Raw genomic sequence first — 27,617 nt, 5'->3', positions numbered from 1 at the left:
CCGTGGCACGGAAGGTCTCCAAAAAAACTTGTGGGTCGTCCCCTTCCCCCATCCGGGGCACCGACACCGACAGCGGCGAGGGCTTCGGCGTGGCAGCGGCCCCGACCAGCCGTTCCAGAACTTGCGTCTGTCGGTCCGTCTGCTCCCGCAGCGCGGCCAGGTGGGCACGCTGGTCGGCCGCCTGATCCCGGCTCATCGTCGCCATCTCCGCCAGCATCTGCGCCAAGAATTGCAGAGGCTGGGCGGGTGGCGTGGCCTGTGGGTCGGACATTTCCCCACCGGCACTCCCCCGGGTTTCGGCACCACTTGTGGAGTACACCAAGCACAGGCAGGTATAGCCAACTTCCACATTTATTGATATATTTGTATTTTGACAGCTGACTCAGTCGCACCGTCTGACAGCTCGAGCCCAGCTGATCTCTCTTGGCCGCTCCTCCTCGTCTCACTATAAACACAGCGGAGGAGACCATCATCAGTCCATAAACAATATCAGCTGTTCTTACCGGCCTCGCAGCGCCGCCCCGTTGAGCCTTCCGCTCCACTCCTCCCCTGCAGCTGCGCCCGGGGCCACGCCTCCGCCACAGTGACTGACAAAGGAGTCTTAACCAAAGGCAAGCTTTTTGCATTCATAAATTACAGGCCACTAAATACCCCTCTGAGCACCTAGATTTTACTGTTTTTTTTTTATAAATCTCATTTGTCTTGTGAGATACATTTATTTTGGCTTTGACTGATGCTGTTGTGTGTTGTTAATGTAGATTTTGATATAACACTGATAAATATTGTGGACTTTGTGCAAACACTTTTTGGACTAAGAGTAAGAGGAGAAAATGCAGTGTGCACCCCCTCCCTTTCCAACCTTTTTCACAGTAAAGATCATGTAAAACAAGTGAGATGGCAGGTTTTTTTGAAGGATTATATTTGTTGTGTATGTCATGCAATCACTGCAACATGTTTGAAAAGCAGATATATCCTAAGTGTATTACCAAGCGGAGTTGTTTCTAGATGACAGTGCATGTTAGCAATTGTTAACATGTCTCTTCTTCATTTCTTTTTTTTCGCCCTACAAACATTTTTAGTAACTGCAATTATCATGACTTGTCTTCGCCATATACAGCAGATGTTGTGCTCCTGCACATCAGTCTCTCACAACAGTAGGGGGACTGGCAAAGTGTGAAAACAGAATAATATTACAGTCTTTTGTCTAAAAATTGAACTGTTCTTAAGGAATTAAACAGAGACTGTTAGCTGTTCTGCATTATAGATTTTCAGTTCATGCTGAAAGCTCATGATAGATTATTTTCTTCTGTTACATTCCTCATTGAACAGATAATCTGCCCTTTTGTGTCATGAATTTCCAGTGCCCCTCCTTTTTTTTTGCTAAACTGAGAACTGAGCGCAGCACACATGCAGAAAGTTTTCTGTATATTTAGTGACACCAAGGAATGGGGCTCACTGAATAATTCACAATGCAATACTGTCACAATACAGCAGATGGGCAACAACTTGACTGACAGTTTATGATACATAACAATAGCCATGTAACAGATAAATAAATACCAATATAAAGGTAAAATAAGAAGTAATTATTTATCCATTTAAGTGCAGTGTCTGTTTGTGTTCCTGTGCGTGTGTTTGAGAGAGAGAGAGAGAAAGAAATTACTATTATTTATAATTTTTTAAATTGTATTTTATATACATATATTTTTTTTATTTTATTGATGTATCATTTCAAACAATTAGCTCCTTAGTTTGCTTGCCTTTGTTGTCCTCCATTTCCCCCATCAGTTTCTACTTCCCCACCAGAAATTAGCATACTTTCATTCATTTGACCCTCATTTGTTTAAAAAAGTGCCCAGGGACTCAAAAAACCGACTCTAGTGAATGAAATTGGTGGATGAAATTCAGCTAAACTATTTGCATTGTTTAATGAAAATATAAACATTTGGCACAAGAATACTAATAACAAATAGCTGGACGGAGTGACAGAATATATTACTGTAACATTCGCAGTTGATCGCAAGACTAGACACACTTCACCAATAAAGGATGTGCATTTATGACCCAACAGATAAAAGTTTACTGCACATATTTAGGTCAAAATCATTGAAAGAAGAAATAGAATCCATATTTTATCCAACGTGTCAAAATATCTGCTTAACACATTAGTTTAACAATAACTGTTTCACTAGCTGGGCCCACGTCCTCATTTTAGGTTTGACAACATTTTGGTAGGTAAAGGTGAATGGCTTGGACATGAATTGAGCTGCGGTTTGGGGAAGGCCTCGAAGGGGACTGGCGACGGCTCCCGGGCCAAGCAGATCCCCGTGTACTAAATAGAAGTGAAGAAGTTAAAGAATTGAAAACAAAGAGGGGCGGAGGGTGGGGCACGTAAACGAGAATGAACAGCTTGCAGAACTGGGGAACCTATATAGATGACAACCGGAAGGAGCGTGTTTGGAGGCGTGGTCTCGCTCCTGAAATTCCCATACATAATCTCCAATAAGGAGCTGCACAGTATTGTCACATAATAAAACTGAACAGTATTCGTTACCTGGGATGTTGTATCTTGGGTCGAGCACTTTAAGCTCTGCTTTTCCACCATATAATTACATACTTTCCATTACTGTTAATAGTTTTACATCTTTACTGCATATGACTCTGAATGCTGTGGCTCCTCTTAGAAAGAAAGCCACAAATCAGAAGTACTTGACTCCATCGATAACTCTCAAATGCGCACCTAAAAGCAGATAACTTGTGTGCTGGAGAGGAAATAACATCTCGCTAATTTAGAAAATCTTCAATTTGCCTGAAAAATAGTTTGTTGCTCTATAAAGCAAAACTAAAACTAGAACATCTTACTATTTATCACTGATTTAAGAAAAAAACCTACGTTTCTCTTCAGTACTGCAGCCAGGCTGACAAAAAGTCAGAGCACTGTTGAGCCAAGCATTCATTTAACCTTATCCAGTAATGACTTCATGAATTTCTTTGAACCATTAGCGCTTATAAGGTACTGCAAAATTTTGCAGTGTTGCCTCCCCAGCAGTGTTCTTGGTGACTGTGGTCCCAGCTCCCTTGAGGGCTGATCCACCACCATTCTAACAATCATCCTCATCCAATGAGGCAGCTTCTTGCATGGGAAACCAGACCGAGGCTGGTCATTTTATATGTGATTCATTTCTGAATGATTGCACAGTTATCACTTTCTCGCCAAGCTTGTTGCCGATGTTGCAGGTCTGTTATCTTGTGCCTAACGTCCTGGGACAGCTGTTTGGTCTTTCCCCGTGGTGGTGGAGGACTTGAATGGAAGAGATTCATTCTATGGACAGTTGTGCTTTATACACATAAGGAGTTGAGTTTAGGCGTATGTGTTTTTATGGATCTTCGGTTGATATTCTGTCTTTCTGCATTAAAATGAAACTATAGACATTATAGTTCATGTCTTTGATAGTGAGCAATCTTACGTGTTCAGCAGAGGATCAAATAATTAAATATTTTCCCTGCTGTAGAAGCAAAAATGTGCATTTCTTTAGTTGTTCTTTTTCAAAATATTATTTTCATAGTAAAAGAAATGATTAAACTTACAATTTACCTAAACTGCAGTAAGTTACAGGGACTTATGTACTTGCAACAACTGAAAAAGAGCTGTTGCACACCCACGTTTACCTGACACCTTACTAAAGTAGGTGCAGCAGATTTATATAACAAAATAAATGTCAGTTACTTGCATCATTTTCCAGTGTGTCTATAAATTCAGTAGATATGAGGTCATTGACCCTTTTCTCTTTTTGACTTTCTCCACAATTTTCCTTCTAACTGTTTTAATTCTTTGCTCATACCAAGTCTCTACATGTTCACCTGGATGATTTGGTGGTGGTTTTTTTTGGTGTTACACCCTTGCCTTGCTTTGTGTGTTCAGTGACAGTGACGAGCTTCCACACAAAATAGGATGTAAGCGTGTTAATGTCTCGTTTATGTGCATGCAGCTATTTGCCTGCACTGCTGTGACCTTGCTGTGCATGCATGAAATGGACCAGCTTGTAAATGGACAGACATGAGGCTGACCAGCTAGTCACCAGTAATGACCAGAATGCTGGAAATTAGCCAGTTCTAATCTCTGGCCAGTCGTTCAGTGGATCCCTGTCACATTTTTTAAGTTGATAAAAAAAAAAACTTTGTCTTTTCATCCACAGCTCTCTTTTTCCTTCCTTCAAGTCTCTTGTACATGAAAAAATTATGTCTCTCTTTACTGCTGCTGAATCCAGCCTTTATCATGAGTCAATGCTTCATTAAATCCTAATGGCAGCTCAAAAAGGCCTGCGTTAAATGAAGTGTGACAGATTAATGAAGTATTATTTATCAATGAGTAAAACAGCACCAGCGAGACTAATATCAATATCTAAAGTCTAGCTGTTTTGACAAGCAGGGAGTTAGACTCTAGATGTAAGATAATTGCTGCCCTTCTTGCTTTTTCTCCCTGTCTTTCACTCGCTGCGGTGTCATCATTCAGTCTGTATCTCTACCTGCTCTTCATGCTTTCTCCTTTTCACCTTTTCCTAGTCTCGCTCTATACGTGATTTACACATCACGGTTGTTAGGACCTTTCAATCTCTGCCTTTCTTCATCTGTGTGTCTTTATTGAAGTCTGTCTCAGCATTTCTCTGCTCTTTGTCATTCTCTCTTCCCACTTCTGTAAATTTAAATTTTCCAATTTCAGTCACTTTATTGGCATGACTGTTAAAACCGATGGAAACCATAATATCTAGCTTGTTCTTGTGGTACTTCTGAGGATCGCCCACTCCTCCACCACACACACACACACACACACACTCGTGGCTTTCTCTTTACCTCCAGCTTTGACTCTGACCTTTCATTCGAGCGCTTCTTCTTCTCTCCTCTTTATCGAAATCCTTTCTTAGTGCCTCCCTCCTTCTCACCACTTCACCTGGACTGATCACTAAGCACTGTCGGATGCTCTGCCGCAGTTTCCTTGGAAATATACAGACGTGTACACGGACACACACACCTACACACGCACACACATTTTGTTTTTTGTTCACATTAAGTGTTTTTCTTGTGCTCTTAGTCTGTGTGTAAATGTGCATATGTGTGTGTGTTTATGTATGCCATCAAAGGGAGCTGAAGAATTATGGGTGAGTAGAATAAGGTCAGGTTGACTGTCAGGCAGGCAGATGACGTGAGGCACATGCCTTGTCTTCACTACCTCTGTCTTTGCTCCTAGATACAGTGCTTTTATCCTCTGCTCTCAATTTCCCTTTAATTTTATTATCTTTTGCTTTCTTTTTTTCTGTTATATCTCTACTTCATCCTGACTGTCCTGCTCCAGAAAGCTACATTGACTAACCATATGTTACACCCAAGGTGCTTTTTGTGGCATATGCTGTAACAACACAGAAAGAACCAACACACACACGCAATGATGGCAAAACCTTTGGTGCAATTTCTAAACCTCACCAGCTGTTACTATCCTTTCTCTCGTCTTATCTTGCTCTTTTTAATGCTCTTGTTGTGGGCTATTTTCTTGTCTTAACAGATGTTGTGTTGCTTTGAAGCACCATTGATTGGTGGAAATGATGATGTAGGAAGTGTGAAATGTAAATCTTAAAAAATCATTTGCACATAGAAGAGACATTACTTGAATTTTCTTTTCATTTTTAACATTTTTGATAATATTTTAGTTGCTACTAATGTGGACTGGTACACAACATTATACACATCACTCTGCATTTAATCAGACAGATAGCTGCAACTCCCTGAGCCTAGTTCTGCCAGTGGTTTCTTCCTGTTAAAAGGGAGTTTTTGTTTCCCACTATCGCCATGTGCTTCCTCATAGAGGATCATCTGATTGTTGGGGTTTCCTCAGTAATATTGTAGGGTCTTTAACTTACAGTATAAAGCACCTTGATGCAAATGTTTGTGTGATTTGGTGCATTTTGTGCATTTCGATGTGGATATCTGCTAAAAAGGCCCTAAAAGGGGATCTTATAGTTTAAAGAGAGAAATCCATGTGTCTGTAAGACAGGTCTGCTGATGTGAGACATTGAGATAACATTACCCGTTCAACATCACAAGGTTTTTCGCAGTTAATATTCCCAGTGACAGCATTTAAGAAGTCTCACGTCATTCTTTATTAATGTCAGATCATCCAAACTTGGAGCATTATGCTTCGGATCATGGTGACTTTGCACTTAATGAATTTAAGGAATCTACACAAAGCAGTGATGTGCTCCTGTATCCCTAGCAAGATGTTTAGTGTTGTTTTTAGTAGCACTAAGCTTTACTTAGAGCAAAGTGCGTGTGTGTCTTTGTGTACACTTGCATGGATTTGTCGATTACTACTTCTGAGCAACACTTGACACTTTAATCAAGGTATCAATATATGCTGTTGTGACTTAACTGCACACACTGATGTTTTGTTGAGTTTCAAATTAAAGGTGATTGAATATTTTGTTTACTTCACTTCAGCTTAATTTGCATTAAACACTCCAACATCCAGCGACGCAATTTTATTTGTCAATTTATGTGTTTAAAATAAATAAATGAATACTTCAGTTATATTCACACTTGTATTTTTGTGCATTTTTAAGTGTAGAGTGTTGGGTTGATTAAAAGATATGCAAGTGTATTAAGGTGAAATGCAATTTGTATTACTTACCTTAAGGTGCAAATAGCATGCATTCAAATACAATGATCAGGCATCTTTGTAAATCTATAATCAATATATAATTGACTTATAATTATTAACACATGTTTTAAATTGTACGTATTAATATAACTGCTATCTGGCATTAAATACACTGTCAATATTCTCTTTAGTATGTCAGTATCAACACAGCGAATACTAGATTCAGCGGTCTTTGTAAATGGAGCTTGCACAAAGAGAATGCCAGTCACATATTTCTCTTTTGTTTCTCTTCTCTGTCCTCCCAGCCTTTTCCATACTCTCCTCTGTCCATCTATGCCAAAGATCTAAGCAGTGTGCATCTTTTTTTTTGGAACTCTCTCTCTCTTGTTCTTTATCTTTTCATCCTGGGATAGCTCAAGTGCAGCAAATACACTCCTTTGAGGAGTACGACTCATGTTTGACCACGTTCTACAAACCCCCAATCACTTCACATAACTCCAGTCCTCCACCAGTGTCAATTCTGACTCCCCTCACTTCTTACATGTCGTCCGATGAACTTTTTTCTTCAAAATAACAAAGCAACATATATAAAGCAACGTGTGTGTGTGTGTGTGTGTGTGTGTGTGTGTGTGTGTGTGTGTGTGTGTGTGTGTGTGTGTGTGTGTGTGTGTGTGTGTGTGTGTGTGTGTGTGTGTGTGTGTGTGTACACGTGTGGCCTGCATTAAAGACACTAGAACTGTGTTTCGAATTAATCAGATTTTTATTTTTGTTTTAGTTTCTTTCTAGTTATAGCAGCTAAAAAGTGGACAAATAATATTTCTGGACCTGAGGGTGAGGTGTGTATAAAAGAGAAGAAAAGGCAAAATTCATTGACTGATGTTAATGCCCAGTTATGTGTAGAAAACCTGAATGGACAAGTTAAAGAGTTCACGAATTCTTATTTTCCCTTTCCTCTGAATTTCCATGTTCTGTGCCTTTTAATAATAGATATTACACACGATGTCAAAGGGAAGAGTCACTCTTCTTGGATATAAAAACGGCAGTGTTTCCAGGAAACTGCTGTCCCCTTTCCTACCCATCTGTTTTCCATTACAGGTGCTTTTTTTCTAGTTTCTCCACCTTTTCTCCACTCCAATCTTCCCTCTGCTCTCCAGTGATCCACCTTTATTGGCTTTTGCTGTCATCTGACATTTGTTGATCGCGCAATCCCTTTGTCCTCTTGCAGTAGTTGTGGTGGAAAACACAGAGTCATTCACTGACAAACAGGTCCACATGCATTAAGTAGCACAGCGTGTATCACACACTATGAGACACTAAATCAGACCCTATTTCAATGTTTTTGTTTAGTGTTCAGTGTATTTGTTTTGGCTATCATACTGGCCGTCAGATACATTATAGCTGTAACATGTTTATAAAAACATAAAGATTTACTTAAAAAATAGGAGTGCTCGGATTATCATGTCAATATGCCATATTTACCCATACAGATTCATTATAACCTGCAATTACAACACCTATGACACATAAAAACATATATAAAACAGCCAAGCGTCCACTAAAGATATAAGCTACAGTATTTGAACCATCCACACACAAACACACAGGCTGTACAGTGATTCAGAAAGAGAGACATGCATACAAATCTACGGAGACATGATCAGAGACATTTATTTAAGTGTTGGTAAACAAATTATGAGTTAAACAGAGTGAATGTAGAGATTACATACGTTATGTAATAAGCTACTTTTGAAAAGAATGTCCCTTTTCCTTTTCCCCCCCATCTTTTTGTTACTGTGTTACTAGGATATATATTACGTTTCCCTTTATGCAGTGATTCTTGAATGTGTGCGCCGCTACACATGTGTGAGAGCTCACAGATTGCAAGCATTTTGTAAAGTTGTATTCTTTTTTTTGTTTACATTTTACACAAATTCCTAACATTTTTTGAGAAATTGGTTTGTAGATGTCTCCAAAACCAGCATCAAAATAAAATCATAAGGCAGTTAAATAAAAAAAAAAAAAACAAAACCCTAAAACAAATAAAATAATTTGCTAGCTAGTGTTTATTCAAGAACAGTCTAGACTTGAAAGCCTCCCACTGAATTCAGTACCAATGAAAATCATATTTGTATGTTTAAGGGAGGCTCATTGCATCTATTTACTGTTACAGAGTAAGATACAGTTAAAAGGAAAAACATCTTCTTGTTCTTTTGTGTGTGTGTTTGTGTGAGTGTGTAAGCAGGGAAACAGCCATTTATAGTTGATTGAAAGAATGAAAAGGTTAGTGAAGGTTAGTCCTTTCATTTATAACTGCCATTTAATGGTCAGGTCAAAAGTTAAATCAATGTCCCTGATGCGTTTTGATATCTAGAGCTCCAATCGAGCCAAAATGAAAAGGATGGGGTCATGACATCAACCATTTGATCTTCCCCCATCCTGTCTGCACAGAAAAATCCTGATAAAATACTGAGGCAATGTGAGTCACACAGACTTTTGGCCATAAGGCTGTTTTTTCTGTGTGTGGAAGACTGTGTGTGTGTGATTAGTGCTTCTGTGGGTCAAATGAACACTTCCCTCAATTGCAGTTAATCAATAAATTCTGTGACTTTTCTCTCAGGCCCCCACTCTCTTATCTCCTTCTGCTCGTCAACCTTTCCTTTCCTTTCCTTTCCTTTCCTTTCCTTTCCTTTCCTTTCCTTTCCTTTCCTTATTTTCAAACCCTATGTTGTGATAGCAGAGGAAAGGCCACAGCATTGAATGGTCTCTTGTGAATGAAGTGAATTGAGTCAGGGCTCATCTGTATGCATGAGAGGCTCCCATAAAGTAACTACGCATATCAATCATGCTCGGCGTGGCTTCGTGTTCGACAGGATTCATCACCTTCCTTGGGATTCCTCTGGCAAGATACAGTATAATGTACATGAAAACACACACAGACACTTACACATGCGTGTATGCACACTCACATTTCACCAGAGCGGGCACACTCAGTCACTCTTTCGACCACAATCACACACATGCTGCTCAGCACTCTGTCAAGCTGTCAGTGCAGTTTGACACCAGCTCTCCTGTCTCATCATTAGTTTTGGTGAGATATGTCCTGTCCCCTCAACAAAAACAAACATGGCAGGCAGTGACAAATCAATTAATCAGACAGGGCATTTGCCGATAGTTATATTTCACTTACAACTAATGTGCATTGAACGTCTCAGAAAAGTTTCCAATAATGCATGGACAACACCTTCAATCGGTTTCCACCAGAACAGTTTTGATCGATGAATCATCAGACTCGGATAGTTTACTGTCAAAGCGCCAGCTCTCCATGACTGATGATCTCTTTCCGTACTAACTGAAACAAAGAGACAGACTTGCTTCTTTATGCTATGTTGATCAGAAAACATGAACGCCTGTGTGATGGTCTTTGTTTTTTGTATGTGAAATGTATATTCAGTAAATGGATATTTTATAGGGTATATCAAACTGTAATAGTTGTCAACCAGATGTAGGATTGTGGAAAATTATAGGCAGGTAAAATTATGTTTATCTTACATAATGATTTTCTCATGGTTGTTGGGTTAGTTAGTTGTAGTTGGGTTTTTCTTCTTGTTAGAGTGTAACTAGAGAAGAGGTGTATCTGTAGTCATGCAGCCTGAGCCCTCTTGCTTTATTTTCATCATTTCTTGGTTTTGTTTTTGTCTGTATTGGGCTAGGAGTCTCCCTCAAACCAGCCTCTCTTCCCCTCAGTCCTTCTCTCCTCTGGCTTTCACCTGCTTTGGTCTGCAGTTTACAGTTATGATTATTCCTATTTTTCCTGTTTGTTCTGTATCTTCCTAAGTTTCCTTTCCGCTTAATTTTTTTTTTAGTTTTAAATATATAGATATAGTAATTTGTCTCTTAGTCCCTGCTTTCCATTTTCAGTTTTATTCATTTAGGTTCTCTGCCTACCTGTTTTCTAAATCTATGCAATGTTATTTTTCCCCACACTTGAATCCTTCTCCATTTCCTTTTATGCTTTCCTCCCTTCTGTAAGTTTCTGTTTTTTCTGTCTTCCTCCTCTTGCCTGTTTTATTTTCTTCCTTCTTTTTTTTGCTCACCCTCTCTGCATCTCTCTCCTCCTCCTCTTTCGCAGCCTCCCTTTCTTTAGTCGATCAGACAGTTGAAGCAGCCAAGCTGCCGGAGGCTAGAACAGACAGAGGAGCCGCTCTGTCCGACCTCCCTCCCTCTCCAGAGAGGCAAACTAATGCAGACACGCCAATAAGCTGTAAGGAGATAATTATTCACCATTTATATCAGCCCGACATCTTTTCACGATAGTGCAGCACACATCTGGAACCCGGCTCTGTTACTCCACATAGTAATTTTTAGGTTTTTATCCTTTTATGGGTTACATTTTAATTGATTGATCAGGAGAGATTCATGCCGGGATGTTAAAGCTTAAAGGTTACAGCATACTTGTCACTGGAGAATCCACTTTACTGAACAGTAACCTAACAGCAAAAATGTTAGAAAATAGCAGATAAATTAGACATGATCTCCCCTCCCATTGAAACTACTATTAGTGTGCCCTTCAGCAAGGCATTTAACCCTCAACTGCTCCACGTGATCTGGTTACTCTCCTGCATAAAGCCTGCATTTATACTGAGCGGCTCCCTTGTCTAAATGTGGTTCGGTGTATGAACTAGAGACAGCTTGAGTGCTGAAAAGACCTGCGTTTGTTAAATCATTTAAATGAATTTCAACATAACCAAGAAAAAGGAGCACTGCATTTAAATCTGGCTTACATTTCAAACTTTTTAATATGTTTAAAAAGTGTTTTTTTGTTCTTTTAGCACAAAGTCGGGAGAAGTTAGAGAAGAAATGGTTTTGGGATGATTTTTTTTTCAGTACAAGACTGAAGCAGTAAATGATTGACTGCTTTTTTGATGAGCTCCTCAAGCGCACAGTTTCGTTTACAATCACAAACACACAAACACACATTCCTTTGGTGCACACAGCCAGCATGTGCTTACTGTAATACGTACACGAAATGAGTAACTGCGCTCATACCACAAATGCTCTCGTTTCCTCTTTTCTTTTCTAAAATATAAATCTTCAGAAAATAAGAACAAAATGATGATAGCCAAACAACAAGATTCACAGATTGCTTTTTGTGGGCACAGAGGTCTGGTCACTGACAGTACCAATGTGGTTTAGAAAGCTACAGCCAAAAGCCAAAATCACAGATTTTATTAAGCACGTCTTTGCAACTGGGAGTCAGTTTGACCTACAGTCTTCTCTTTCATCAATTTTACTTCTTTTTGGGGGGGATTAAAAAAAATATCCCATAAATGAAAATATCATTAAAAAATTACAAATATAAGCAGAAAGTTACACTCGCTGTGCTGTCACACCTTAAGCTATTAGCATGAGCGGGAACATAGAGAGACAGATTTTAAACCTTCTTTTATTTTGAACTTGATTTCTGGCTGTGGATCACGCCAGCTGTTGTTATGTCTGATCGAGTTGAAGTTTAAGGTGAACAGGCCGCCCACTTTCTTCCTGTCCGTTCAATGATAACAGTCGTACAGCACAGTGAAGATTTGTTCTCCCTGTGAATCGATGCTAATCACATCATTGTGCTGCCCCGTCCCCCATGTTTCTCTCTGGGGTTTCACACTCCTCTCTGGCCTTTTCCTCCTCACCCGCTGATTCTCTCGCTCTGTCTCCATTTCTTCCCACCCCCCTCCTGTCTTACCTCATCATAAGGGAGGTGAAGCCATCTGAGTCTATTTGCACGCGAGCCAGCCTCCACATGGGTCAGTGCTGTGCAGATGTTGTCACCGCAAAGAGTTCCCATCATGCATCTGTCATACATTATTGCCACAAACTGCTTTCTACTCCATGTTTTATTGAGATGTGGGAGTTTGTTGATTATTATAACAGGACAGATAATCTTGTTTTCATTTTTTCTTATGAATACTGTACACATAGATTTATTTATTTATTTATTTATTTTTTGGGGGGGGGGTGGGGGGGAATCAATAATGAACCAGCCTTAGACTTTTTCAGATCAAAATCAACAACTGAAATTGGAATTAGTTGTATCTTTGGTCATGATTTGGGCCATAGACCACTTGTTCCATTTGGATCCAATTTAGACCAGAAGATCAAACATCTGGACTGAAGAAAAAAGTCTGACAATTTAATAAGCTGTTGATATTTTCTACAACAAAAATATTCAAACCCTCTTCATAAAAAAGTTTGCTTCTGTTTATTGAGATTTGCAGACTTTCATTTATACATAACTCTCTTAAAGTCTCACCATAATATTTCAGTTGGGTTGAACTTGGTTAGGACTTTAACTGGGCTATTGCAACACCTTGATTCTTTTTCTTTCTCAGCTATTCCATTGGAGATTTACTGGTATGCTTGAGCTGGCCTCACATCACAGCCTAGAATACTTTGGTATACAGAGGAGTTCATGGTTCAGTCAGTGATTGCAAGTCTAAATCATCACCTACTGAAATGCTGTTTTTTGGTTTTCACTAAATACGGTGCTGTGCATAATGGCCAGACGTTTCCACTTTGGTCTTGTTTGTCTAAGGGAAATTTGTCCAGGGGTTTTATGGTTTGCTCAGATACAACTTTGCAAACCTAAGTTGTTCTTTTTAGAGAAACAAGGCTTCATCTTGGCAACCCTTCTAAACAAGCCATACGAGTCCATTTGATTTTTTTCCACATGATAGTATAATGCAGACTGACACAGGTTACAACTACCAACTTTATTAAACCTATTTTGTAACGTCTAAAATACAAAACTTCCATTACCGCACAACTAAATCTGTAAAAGACAAAAACATTGGTCCAGAGTGAAGATTCAACCTTTTGAACTTCTAAAGGTGACCAACGTTTCAGTTTCCCAATAAATGTCCGCATTCCCTCAGACACTGATCCACATGACACTGCTACAAGTACAGAAAAAAAAGACAACTCAGATCATGCAGATAAAGGAGTAATGTGATATATTTATTTATCTGAGTCATCAATACTAGCACTAGTGTTACACATACACCCACAAGACTATGACCTTTAATTCTGCTGCTGAAATGTTACTAAATATGTAATGTGGTTTTCTCTTCCTTTGTGTTTGTCTGTGTGTATATGTGTGTGCCTGCATGACTACATGCTTGGTTGTGGTGTATGTGTGTGTGTGTCCATGCCTTCTTTCACAGCTCCTGCCAACGCCCAGATTGTGCACTCGGGCGCAGCATGTAACGTCAAAGATGATAACATGAGTGAGAGAATCTACACCATCAAAGAAGGAGACACACTAGTGCTTCAGTGTATTGTTAAAGGACATCCACGACCCCAGGTAAGCTCCAAGATCTCCCACTGGGCATTTATTAAAATGTGCATTTATACATGCAGTATATGTTCTTGGTGATCCGCTGTGACCTTCACTGAGCAAGCAGGTACGTTCCACCTCTCTTGCTCAATGATACCTTGACAGCAATGTCTCTTGTCATTCTAAAACATAGTTTTAGCAACCATATGGGCTACTCTCGTTTAGTGTGATGAATGTTTTGATGTAAACTTGTGTTTGATATATTATCTATTAAAATGCATTTATGTAGTTTATTAAAACTGGCATTTAAAAAAAATCTAATACATAAAATTCCTGTATTTTATGTATGAAATGGATAAAACTAAAGCTGATAAGACCATGCTATATTTATGAAAGTAGCACCCATGTGTCCTTTGGTTCGTCAGAGTCTATCACTGATTGCAGTAGTATAATGAAAGAGCATTGATCAGCCGACTGTCATCAAGAATTTCCACATTTTCAGATCTTTCCTGTCTTGCTGGATTCTCAGTGTTCAAACTCTAGATTTTTCTGTCTTTATTTGCTATTTTCCCAAGACAAATATAAGAGAGCCTAAGGTCATGTGAAGATGATGATGTTGTTATAATGCATGAACACCTCCTCAAAGCTGGGAAAATTCAACTTTGTTTACATGTAGGGACTATTTTCACTGCAGCACTTTCAGGCAAAACATGCTGGTGACTGAAAACACTTCAGGCAACATGGACACATTTTATCATTACCATCAGTTGCCCTGTACGCGGTAGCATAAATAATATGAATCACCAGTGAGTCATTACTTATGTTTATCGGGTCATTCTTTTGTTTGTTGTGGTTAGTCACATAATCTCTTAATTTACTCTGTTTACACTGGAATTAACTAAAGCCATACTTTCCTTTGTTCACTCTGTGAAACATTTAAGCCAACTCCAAACTTGTTACACACACACTTTAGCACCCTTTTAGTATCATTTTTATCTCATTTGAATGAGCAACTGATGACCGTGTTTCCACCTGCACATTTCACAATAAATATTACTCTTCCTACAGTATTGTTCAAAATGTTATTAAGCCTATAGAGAAGGATTACCTAATGGCTCTTCACTAAAATTGTGCTGAAGCTCAAGGTCGTGGTCACACTTGTCATTTTACAAGCAATAACATGTGAAGTGAGGTGGTTTTCTGAGCCATCTCAGCTACAATGCCACTGGTGTTCTGGTTTTACAGGGAGTTTAGTACATGAACTCTGTTTTACCTGCAAAAGGATGTATTTTAACCAAAACAGTTACCATTTCTTAAACCAATCCAGTGTAACCATCTAAAGTATTCAGAATAAGTTACTCTCGTTGAGTAATGCAAAGGAATACGTTACAAAATACATTTTGGGCCATGTATTCTGTAATCTGAAACAAGTAGTTTTTTTGTGCCTTATCCTAAATAAGGAAACATTGAAAACAAAAAGGAAAAAAAAGATGTTAATAGTTCAGACAGGACTGGAATCCCAGCTTGATGGGCAAAAGCCTAGCGATTAGCTTATGCCTCTGCCCACCCACTTTTGAGTCCAAAGGAGCCTAGAGCGTGGTCTTTCCTCACTATTTCTGTAAATACACGTATATATCTTGTATGTGACAAAGAAGGAGAAAGAGATTCAGTACATGTAATTTTGCCCTTTAAAATGGTTTTGATGAGTAGGGGCAACTTTATATAAAGAATCTGCTTTCTGACTTCATATCATCAGTTAAGTTCTACGGAGCGATTAAAATGGAAAAATCTGTACTCTGTACTTAACCTCCTAAGACCCGCACTCTTCCACGGCATGCATTTTTAATTTCTCTTTGATATTTGGGCTGATTGGGACCCAATGAATGTAAAAACAAAGAATTAACAGATTTTTCTTTTTTTTTTCTTTTTTTTTTTTTTACCAGATTTTTGTTCCTAAGAAAAATGAGAGCCTCATATGAGGATATTAGTTTAAAATTTTGATAGAACAGCAGCAGTATAATGACCTCAAATTGTGATGTCCACATATGTGGACGTTAGGTCCTAGGAGGTTAAACTGTTTCAGTTTAATTATAATACCTGCATTTAGCGAGGCTAACTCTCCAGCTACAGTAATGCATCTCATGTAAATGACAAACTATATTATTATTATATTATATCTACATTGTACTATAAAAATAAAGTTCTCAAAACTAGCACAAGAATGATCACATGTACTGTGAATATAAATAAGTAATGGGTATATATTAACCTACATTAGAAAGAATTGAAGAGGATGAAACCATTGTGCATGCTAGGCTTTGCGTGCATTAGTAATTTGTGTACTTAAAGGAGGATTGCTTTAATCTTTTATAAAGACATATTTTACATACACAGTATGTACATATAAGCAGTCCTTAAAATATATGACCATACTAACACCAAATATACGCATTAACAAAGAGGGAAAAATACTTTCCAAACAGCACGCTCATAAAACTTGAGCAGGAGGTGCAGTCCACCTTCGACCCATCTGGCTCCCTGGGTTGAACCCCAGTGAAACATTTTGCATCAGGATCTCTCTGTGAGCATACATCTGTGTGAGCGTACATAGCTAGATGAAATGAACTGAGGTGACTGTGGAGGGGTTGTGTGTGTTGTGTGTACTTGTGTGCAAGTGTGTGAGGTGAGAAAAGCAGTGTTCCTCACGGGTGCATGTCCACTGGCATCACATCAGCATGAATAAAACAGCGCCTGTGTCTAAGCCTTGTTTTCTTCTATTTGTGTGTATGTGTAACTCGACGATGGATGTGTATGAGAGTGTGTGTTTAAAAAAAAAACACAACGAAAAAGGGCTTGATTGCATGACTCTGCAGATGCAAAACAATCATTTGTACGAAAGGCGCAGAGTCTAATTACATACCAAACTGTTGACCTTACCTGCCCATACTAAGAGTGGCTGTCTTTCCCATTTGTTTCCTCCAATTCTCTCTGTCTCTGTGACTCGCTTGCTCTTGGATACAAACATAGACACACACACATACAGATGTAGACTTTAAATTTACAGTCCGCGTTGTTAGAAACAAATGCAACTTTTAATAAAACTTTTATTTTCAGCAACGCTGGAATAATCATTACACAAAACATACTCTGCATAACACATACTACACAAGTTCATTCCCCTAGAGCATTTCAAAGCTGTAGGAAATTGCGTCAGTGATTGCTTGTTCTCTTGGTCGGAGGTGGAACTGTATTTTGAATAATGATCACTTTGGTCACATTGTCAGAATGTAAAGCGTGTGCACAGACAAGATGTACAGTGCCTCTGGCAAAGAGACATCGGTTGAGTTAGTGCATGTGCTGCCGTCAGTGAGGCAATGTGTATGTAGACGCAAAGTTAGAGACGGAAAAGACAAATAAAGAACTAGTAAAGAGGTGCAGCTCAGGAAACATTTGCATTTCTCTGTCATTGCACCAGTAATGGAATGAGAAGTAATATATCTTTATTATATCATTCACATTCAAAGTCGAAGAGGAAAATATGTATGTAAATTGCTTGACAATTTTATAGACATTCCAAATAAAAATAAAAATATGATTATTTAGTCGATCAAATTTGAAGAAAATAAGTTAATTACTATGGCCACTGTGCTTTTGTTCATTTAGACATCATTGTGAGTATTATTAAAAACATCCAATTCTGATTTAAAACAATCTAAGCCAAGGTCCGAGCACTTCTAAACTTTTAGTTGCTTTTGTTAGTGTTAGATTCCATGATGTCAAATGGCACCTGGACCCGTTGAATTTACTACTGAGCTACTCCAAGTGTAGAACAGTCAGTCACCTTGGATTAAAGAGCAACATCCTGATGTTTTTCTAAAACCACTCTTTACAACATATTTTAGAAGCTGAAAGCCACCAGCTGTCAGACTTGTAGGGTCATATCCATGTTGTGTGAAATGAAGAAATAAGGATGTGGAACAGGCTGATGGACCAGAGCTGTTTAGCTAGAGCTATTTGAAATTATTAACTCTACCAAAGGTTATGGGTTTTACCCAGCTTCGTAATGCAATTTGCTAATGTAGTAACAATAATAATTCAAATGAACAATAAACTGGAATGTAAATTGAAATCACATACAAAATGCACTACAAAGAGAGGCGAAGACAGAGCTAAGATACAAACGCAGAAAGAGAACATAATGGGTCAGTGTGGGGTCAATAACAAGGAATTATGGCGGCACTGGAGAAGTCAGATCCTTTCTTAGTTACATTGTGCTATAGCTGTGTTGGTTTCTGCCTTAATTATTCATTGTGCAAGTGCAGGATACAACCCTCAGAGATCTGGCTGAAAACGACATAATATTATTACAGTTTCTGCACATTTGTGGGCAGCCCCTTACTGATTTGATTCCTAGCTTCCACCACATCCCAGAAGTACCATTTAAGTACAGTGAACTGAGAGACCAGACTGTAATGATATGAGCTGTGAAGGACTGAGCGTTGCCATTATAAGATGTTTACAGTGGACAGAGTCAGCAACAATGCTTTTGAAGACTTCAACATTATAATTATACTCTATTACTAAGGGGCTCAAAAATACCCTAAACCCTTCCCTAACATCAGGATTTATGCACACTAAGTATTTATGCCAAATTCTGATCCTTTCATCTCACTGTCTTTCTGTCTTTATGTGACATGAGTGGCACCTGGTGTGTTCATCTGATGCTGTGGTCCATTAGGGGCCCTCTAAGCCCGTTCTTTTAACCGGTTATTTGTTTTACTGTTGCCTTTCCATCAACTTGACCGAATATGGTGATTTTTCTCTGAACTCTGCCATCAATAAAGCATTTTCACCATGAGCCACTGCTCACTTTTTCCTGTTTTGAACCATTCTCTGGAAACTTTAGAGATGGTTGTGTGTAAAAATCCCAGTAGATCGGCACTTTGGAAAAATCCTCAGTCAGCCATACCATCAACAACCATACCACATTTTGTTTGTTTTTTATGCAGATTTGGTCATTTTTCAGTTGTGCATACATGCTGCAAATTGTTTCATATATCACATCCAAAATAATGTTCTTTTGGATTCTGATCTGGTGATTGGAGAGGGAATTTGAAGGCCATGTTATTGAGTGATTGCATAAATTAAAGTTAGCAGCATAAACCTGTTACTGACAAACAGATGTGCTAGTGTTTTGTTAGTGTTTTATGCTACATTCATTAAGGGAACATGAAACACATCACATACAAAAACCAGAAAAAGATTTTTACTGTTACAGTGGACGTAAACGGTGAGAGTGCTGACCTCTGTCCGACTGTGCTCTGCTTGAATAGCACACTGTAGCATTCTGCACTGTGTCCCATTGGGGTTACAGAGTTTCCACTGATCTCCTTTGGCTGTATTGAGAACTTGATCCTCGTCACCCCAGCTTCTCCTCCATCCATCCTTACTTCTCATGCAGTCTCTTCCTTACACATATTGAATCTCCAGTTCTGGCAACACACAAAGTTGTGGTTTCAGGTATTTTTTTTCTGGTACATTACATTTTATACATTAGTCATAGTGACTAGACTAAAAATGAAAGCTCACAAAGCTGTTTTTGTCTGTTTGCTCTAACATGTTGCACTTTTGTAAATGTTCACAATAGGCATCCAACCTATAAGGCTCAGGGATTCTTTGGATGAAACGACTCTAATATTAATCTAACTTATGATGTTTTCAGCCACAAAAAGATAATATTACTACTTAAAAATCATGTTCTTGCAACCTGTAATAGAAAAATACAAGTTAATGCAAGTTGTTGTACAATTGTCTATACACGTAGTTTGCTTATAAACAGAAGTCTTTGTAATTTGTTTAACTATTATCTGACACATGTATGAACTGTCTTTATCAGTATATAGGAATTTGGGGTGTGAAACAGACTCTTTGTATGATCCTTAGTAGAGAAGAAGCAGGTTCAGAATCATAATTTTATCTTCTGTGAAAGTAAAACTACTTTCACTCCAGACAGACAGCAGATATTCTATGTATGTGATAAGCCGAGCTTTATAGGCTGGGGGTTTCTTTTTCCTTTGTTGCCACATACCCACAACAAAAGAAAAGAAACCCTTCTGGACCCCTTTGGACTCTTCATAAAGGTTGAATAAAGAATATAAGAAGACACTAGGAGTCTTACAGTCTGTAATTTAACTCAGATTTCTACCACAGTCCCTCCACCAATTTCATGCAATGTTCTGGGGATTTAGCTTTTTCTTTTCTCAACCTCTACCTTTACATGTATACACATGAAAAAGTAGGGAATAGTGCTCTCTCTTCATTACTATACTTTCCATATTTGCACTTTGCAGGGCAGAGAGATCCCACAGCAGAGCGATAGAGCCTGATATATATTTTTGCAGTATTCGTCTTATTATATTAGCTCTGCCTGAAATTCTTTTTATATGAAAACTATATGATGCACTATGACATGTGAAAACGTGGCGAAAGATTATTAAAAGAAGAATCATCAGTATTTTCAAAACTAAGAAATATCTAAATAAAGTATAGTCAAAACCTTTTAAAACAGTTTATGCGGTGTTATCTTTCTTAGCAATTGTATAAAGCTACCAATGTTTTTATGAAAAAGAAAATGAATATATGTATAGGTAATGCTTTATGTTGTATATGCACAACTTGATAACAAAGTAAAAGTGCCGCTTTGTGGGTAGCTCATAGTGTAATACATAGAAATATTACAGAAATAATCTTATTTCTTTTCTGTTGGATCATTTCTGTTTGTTTTCCATAGGAGTAGAACTGTTTTCATCTTATTTTGGAGATGGTCGCTTTATTCTGTTGAATGTTCACCTCATGAAGAAGAAAAAGAGATATGACAGCTACTGCAGTGAACTGCGTCCTTCCCCCACTCCCCATCCTAACTGGGAAGTTTGTATTGGCCTCTAGGTGTTGGCAGACAGGCAAGATGTTCCAAGTGTTCTGGCAGCTTTGTTATTATTTATGGCTGTACTCTATTCTAACACGAATGTCCTCATAATGCTCTGTTTTCACCCTTCAGAGAAACAATAGACTTACAAATTTATGCTGACAACATTTTAATGCATTTATTAATAAACACACCCACTCCATAGCAGACCACACTAACTCTTTAAAAACATTAGGGCTTTATATTTTATTAATCACGACTTGTTTCATACCAGTTCAGAGTGTTCTGCCTGTCTCTGGTTTCTGGCTTTGTGAGGGAGCTACTTGTCCCACATTTTGATGAGTCGATTTAAGATCACAGGAATATGATGTATGAGTTCTGATTGGCAGTGGCTTTTCCTACATTTTCAGTCTACATGTATTACCAGTAAAGACTTTTATACTATGTATTATTTTTTAATGCAAGGACCATTTTATTCGCAAAAACTTTCATCTGTGCCTTCTCGGAGCGAGATGATTCACTTTCTCCGCTTTTTCTCTCTCACTTCAGCTTGCTCAGAAGAAGGAGGATCCAATTTAGCCATGTGAGGCCAGCCCAATAAATAGCTTCTTTACTGAAAATGAGACTGATTGAGGATTTATCCAATCCTTTATCAAGACTGATTGTTTACTTTTGCCTGAGCTAGATTGGATTGAAATGGGAGCTCTCACTCTGAACCATACAGAGGAGAGAAAAATCTAATCATTTCTTTCTCTGTCTATGTCTGTTTTCCTCTTTTTGTTGCTGCCTTCTCCTTCATATTGTCTCAGTCTCTGCTTTCTCCTTTTTATCACTCACTACAAGTCATTTCTTCCCTTTACTCTTCTTTCGTCCTTGTCTTATCCTTCTCTCTTCCACGCTTATTTTTTCTTCATCCTGTCCCTGCCTATATCTCCTTAAATTCCCTATTCCACACTGCCTCTTTTTCTGTTCATTTTAAGCTCTCGCTCTCATTTCTATTGTCTCTATACTTCAGACCAACTGCAACAAAGCATATATCAAGTCAACAACAGTTTAGCTCACGGACCATCTTACTTTGGGAAAAGTCAAACTGTATGCATATTGTGTTCGCAGAAAACAAAACAGCAGGCCCATACTCACCTCTTTGTTTTGTTTCATGGCAAAAAATGACCTTTGACAATTTTAAAAGAATGAGTTTTTCAAGACAAGGTGACACGTTGCCTTTCTGCTACGCTGTCCTTCTGCCAACCTCATTGGTTATACCCACAAATATTGTAAGACTCTTTAAAGAAAGAAGGAAAAAGAAATCAAAGTATGTACACAAGGAAAAAAAAATCAGTGTTAGAGGTCACCTACAAGGTGCTCGTAGCATCACTCAAGTTAACTCCTGAGACAGCGGGGCTTTTAGTTAACAAAGCACTGTAGTCTCGCTCACAAAGCTTTTCTTGTTACACACACATAGAGCTCGCACACACACTCTCACAGCTTCTTCAAAAACACAATAGGAGAGTAAATGGTTTTTCTGAAAGTGATTCCTACCTCCTTATTATTTATTCATGGGTCTTCTGGTCATTGCAACCTTGAGACTTGCATGGGTGTGTGCGTGCGTGATGAATTCTATACGAGGAAAAGGTAGAGAGAGAATTATAGATGAGAAAAGTGGAGAGGCAGAGAAAAAAGAAGTGGGAAAGAGGAAGGAATGGAGGGAGGAAGATGAGGGCTGCGGTCTGGAATATGGTTTTGGATTTCTGCCCTTGAGGGGTGAGTGGAATGCGATCGATAGTGAGGCTGAAAGCAAGGCTGATCAGGTGGCAGCACGAGGCTGCACAGGCACTCAGCAAGAACACGACCTAGACACAAACAAGGTCACTGCTTGACCCCTAAGTGGATGGAGAGGAAGAATGAAGAGGAAGATGAGAGCAAGAAAAAAAACAAGAAAGATGGAGAGAAGAAGTCTGAAAAAGACAGGTTAGGGGAGGAAGAAGAAGAAGAAATGGACTTGGAACTAAAAACAATCAACTCTCTCCTTTTTTTATTGCAGTAAAAAAAAAATACAAGGATATGGTGAAGGGACATGAAAACTTTAAGGACTCGATGAAGGAGATAAAACATGATTGTGATTAACTTGAAGCATCAAAAAAATTGCATAAATAATTGGTAACATGTGTAAATAATCTCTGCATGACAAAGCCAGCAAAAAAGACAAGCAATCTTTGACTTACTTTCATGATCTCTTTGAAACCGTAAGAAAAAAATGTGTTTCGGCATACACACCACCCAGGTAGTTTCACTTTTAGACATGTGGTTGAATAACAAAAACATGTCTGTCATCAAGATTATGAATGTGAATACCAACTGAAAACCAAGAACAAACGAAAGACATCTTGAGCAGAGATAAGAAAACAAACTCTAACAAGATAGATGAATCGCAATGATAAGTGCTGCACGGTGCAGAGGACATGCTGACCACTAATAAAGGAGAAGGAGAATCGAGGCATGACGATGAGGTGGGAAATTGTGCTTATTATGTTTACGCTTGTAGACGGGACTACTCGAGTGTATTCCAAACTCAACAGCAGATGACAATAAATCACAAGATGAGGCAGAACATCTGCTTCAGATCTTGTATTTCACATGCTCCATAAAAAGGCATTGGTTGCGATCCATTTTGTATTTTGGAAGGTCATTCTGTTGTTATGCTGTCTACAGGCTTAAGTATTTAGAAGCGTTCACATCCACTGAATGAAATGTATGCTTCATTTATTTTAAACAAGTACAATTAGACTTTTTTTTTAAACTGTTATTTTTCATGGTAGTTCCACTCAAGTTGTTTGTGAACATGCTTTCAATTGTGTTCACAAACTTTTTTAAGCATTTAAAATTGACCTTTGGCTGGGCCAATAAAGAATAGTTATATCTTGTCCTAAAGACACTCCAGCACCGTAAACTATTATTAAAAGTTTATTTAAAACTAACTAATCTAATGAATCCAGTTTAGCGATCTTCAAGGCTCTCATGCCTTTTATTTCCATCTTTTTGGCAGGTTTGTCTTGCTTGCTTTAGGATGTTGGAATGAGAAAACTCCCTTTTTTAAAAGGAATTTGCAAAACATGCTTCCATGTTTATGTCGTATTATTACTAAATAAAGAACAGTGTGAAACTGTCCAGTTTCATCGGCTTATATTGGAATGACTTATTGTTTGTTAAAGAAGCAATTTTGAAGCACTACTGTTAGTTTATAGACGAGCGGATGCTTTGAGGCCAAGCTTACTTTTAGATCTGCTGTTATGAGCTATTCAGACTTCTTTGATTAGAAACTAAACAACAAACAAGTGAATTCAACAACCCAAGGCCTTCTCCAACTTTTTGTTTTTAAATCAATGCCTAGAATTTCTCTTTTTCACTGTGCTATTGTACATACATTGTAATTTTCTACTTTTTCCTTGCTTCTTATACATTTATGGCATTTGTGTGTTACATTGCCTTTTGGCTTCATGAAGATGTGTTTGAATAGATTAGGATATATCTACTCGGCTAATCAAGTCTGTCACATAGGGATGCCTCTTTAAAGTGTAGCTTTTGTGTCATGTCTACATATCACTTCACTCTTGTTCAGCCAAACAGCTTTTCTGTGAGTGCAAGGGTCACTGTCCTTGACTGCTTGAGACATTGAGTGAGAACACAAACACCGCATCAAATTAGATTTCAAAACAAAATACTTGTGCTGCTGATGTGCCTGGATGAAGACCTCTGTATTGGACTCTTCCATAGCTTTTCTGTATGTTTGAGTGTCTCTGGAGTGTCTGCTGCCATGGTAACACACACTGTGCTTTGTAGATGAAACCCTCTCTGAGACTAAAAATAATAAAGTTAAGGTCTAAACGTCTGTTCTTACAAACTAAAATGAAACCACAGGAAAAAAGCAAAGTCTGTATTGACTAGAGACTAGACAGTGAGAGACAGGTATGTGTGCTTGTTTGATGATGTATGTTTTATTTATAAAGTATACAGGGCCGGCCCGTGGCATAGGCCGTATAGGCAAATGCTAAGGGCGCCGTCCATCAGGGGGCGCCACGCCAGTGCCACAAATGTTGAAAAAAAAAAAAAGTTGGTACTATTATTTCTAAATACAAAAAATAATCCCACGTTAATTAAAATGCAAAGTAAAGCTTATTTAATAGAAATATTATTTGTTACAACATTACACTACACTGCTGATGTAGGGGGGCGCCACCTAAAATCTTGCCTAGGGCGCCAGATTGGTTAGGGCCGTTTCTGAAAGTATATATAAAGTAATATTACATTTTAAGATTGTTTTATTCTAGTTTTTTTCAGGCACTTTCAGAACAGAAGCAGTTTGCTGTGGCATTTGGAACATCATTATGAATGCTGTGAATGCATCCAGTGATTTCCTGATTAAGATGTTTGCATGCGTGGGATACGGGTCTTGGTTCGCAGCACAGGTGTTGCATTTGTTTCCCACTTTAAATGATTTGAGCTCTTTGTGGGGAAAAATTTGAGATAGCTTTGTTGAAAGCTAGAGCCGCAGAGCTTTTTCAGTCTAAGCACAGGTCAAAACCGTGGATGTTCTGACTTTATTGGTTGATCTGTGCTTCAATTGATATCGTAGGGCAAAGTAATCCATAAGATTCTTTTTCTTCCCTTGTGTGTAAGCCTTCTTCAGTTTCTCATTTCTCAGCAGCCTGACATCATCTGATCAGGACATACTCAAAAAAAAAAAAAGATGGCTATGCTCAAATTTCTCCATCCTATGCCGTGCTTGTAATAATTAGCCATTACTCATTACAGCTAACACATCCAACATGAGCAGAGTGTGTTAGGTAGCAGCTGACACTGCAGCTGACGGCTGTTGACACTTTGGAGAGAGCTCTGTATATCTGCTGATGCGGTCTGCCCCTGTTTGCTTTCTTCTGACTTAAACCATCTGATGGTCAAGCAAATGTTGCGCAAACTATTGAGACGCTTCCAGAAATGTAAATGGTGCATTTCTTTTTACTTGCCCTCAAGAAGCCACATTAACCGAATATTCATAAATCACAAGTTTTGAAACTAAGAAAGTGTTGATGTTAAGTGTTTTAACATCTGTATGCTATGCAGACAAATGTAAATGACTTTGTTAACACATGCATTTATTTTTATTATTTTCAAGATTATGACTTTTTTGTAAATGCTGATGATTCTTCTGATTCCTGTAATGTTATCACAGCCTTAGTTTCATATTACAGAGGCAAAAAGAGTGATAAAGGCATCCATATTGTATGACAAGGTTAGAGAGAAGGATGATGTGTTCAATATCAATGAGTCAGTTTTATTGAACTTTTTCTCTGTGATCTGTGCACAGAGGCATGGCTGATGTTCCATACAAACAGAGTCATTTTTTTTGTGTTTTTTAATGGAGTGATACACGGAGAAAACTGGGAACCACTCTAAACAAATATGTTTATTCTATTCAGGGGTAAAAGGAAAGAAAAAGGCCTTAAGCTCATCATCACATAGTAAAGGAGTTAATGGAATAATAAGCAGTAGACCAGATTGGGATGCACATAGGCAAACTCTGTTCTTTAACTTATATTTATTACTTGCCGTTGCTGCTAACTCTTTTAGAAACCCACGTATTCCAATTCTCCTGCAAATAACTCTCCATCCACTTCTGCTCTGCTGTGACAGATAATTAAAAGAGATATTTCTATGCAGTAGATGTTTTGACTTATGCTGCATGTCATCCACACCTTGTCACTTTTAGTTATTCAATAAAGCCATTGTTCATAAACCAGAGCTGAGATAATTACTTCAGTGTTTATCAGTTCAAGCTGCTGCTGTCAACCTGGACTATGCCTTTTTTCATCATAATTTTACTGATATTCTATTTATTTTCACTCTTTCTTTCCCACACTTCCCCTCAGATGTTGCATATTCTGTGCTTGTGCGTGCATTCATGTATGCCTTAGTGCCTGTGTGTGAGTGTGGGTCTGCATCCGTGCCAAGTAGTATTCCCCGATAACAGGATTACCATCTTAAGCCCATTCACGGTAAGTGAGCCAGTTGGACGGATAAAGCACTGTATCGTCAACTCCGCTGGTGCTACGTCAAGAAGAGAGTTAGGAAAATTGTGGAAGGCAAGCCTAGCAGGCTCTCTGTGAGTTACTGAGAGGGAATATAAAGGATTCAACTTCTGTAGCGCCACGGGAAGCAGTTGTATAGAGGTGGGAAAGCCTTGCAAGCTAAGCTTTGCTTACAGTGATGTCAAACATGGAAGGATTTAATTTTCACTTTGCTTTACTGAGCGGTTGTGCATGTCCTTGTTTTAAAGGTAAATCTCTCTATTAAGTGTGCAATTTGACTTATTTGAATCAAAGAAGGCAATGTAGTTAAATTACACTATATTAGTAACTGCAAACGTAATTGACTTTAGGTGTGGAGCACAGCAGATGTCCACAGGAGTGACCTGTCCAATTTGTGAACAACATCCAATTTATTCACCATCTGGTGAAGAAATTTTGTTTGCTTGCGTTTTATTTTCATTATTTGTGGCCTGTGAGCTGAAAGTTGCAGGTTAGCATAGATAGGAATATGGTAGAAACATCTCAACAATCGTTTTTCTAGCTAAATGTCAGTATTAAGGCCTCTGATGTATTGTTGTGTTGTTCTGTCAGTTTCCAGTTTGAACAACAGTGCAATGGTGTCTTACAGGCACTGGA

The 27,617-nt window shown here is 38.5% G+C and overlaps 1 protein-coding gene across 2 annotated transcripts in view; it reads left to right on the top strand.

Annotated features, from left to right (window-relative positions):
* The window catches only part of mdga1 (MAM domain containing glycosylphosphatidylinositol anchor 1), a 213,650-nt gene that overhangs the window by 55,315 nt on the left and 130,718 nt on the right, over nt 1-27,617 (top strand). For both annotated transcript variants that reach the window (XM_004539549.5, XM_004539548.5), the window contains exon 3: nt 13,861-14,000. In XM_004539549.5, the coding sequence (XP_004539606.1) occupies nt 13,861-14,000 (140 nt within the window). The remainder of the gene's footprint in view (nt 1-13,860; nt 14,001-27,617) is intronic.

This window comes from Maylandia zebra, linkage group LG1, assembly GCF_041146795.1.
Source record: "Maylandia zebra isolate NMK-2024a linkage group LG1, Mzebra_GT3a, whole genome shotgun sequence".
Taxonomy (NCBI): domain Eukaryota; kingdom Metazoa; phylum Chordata; class Actinopteri; order Cichliformes; family Cichlidae; genus Maylandia; species Maylandia zebra.
The sequence above is the reverse complement of the archived record's forward strand: the minus strand, read 5'-3'. Positions and strand labels throughout refer to the sequence as shown.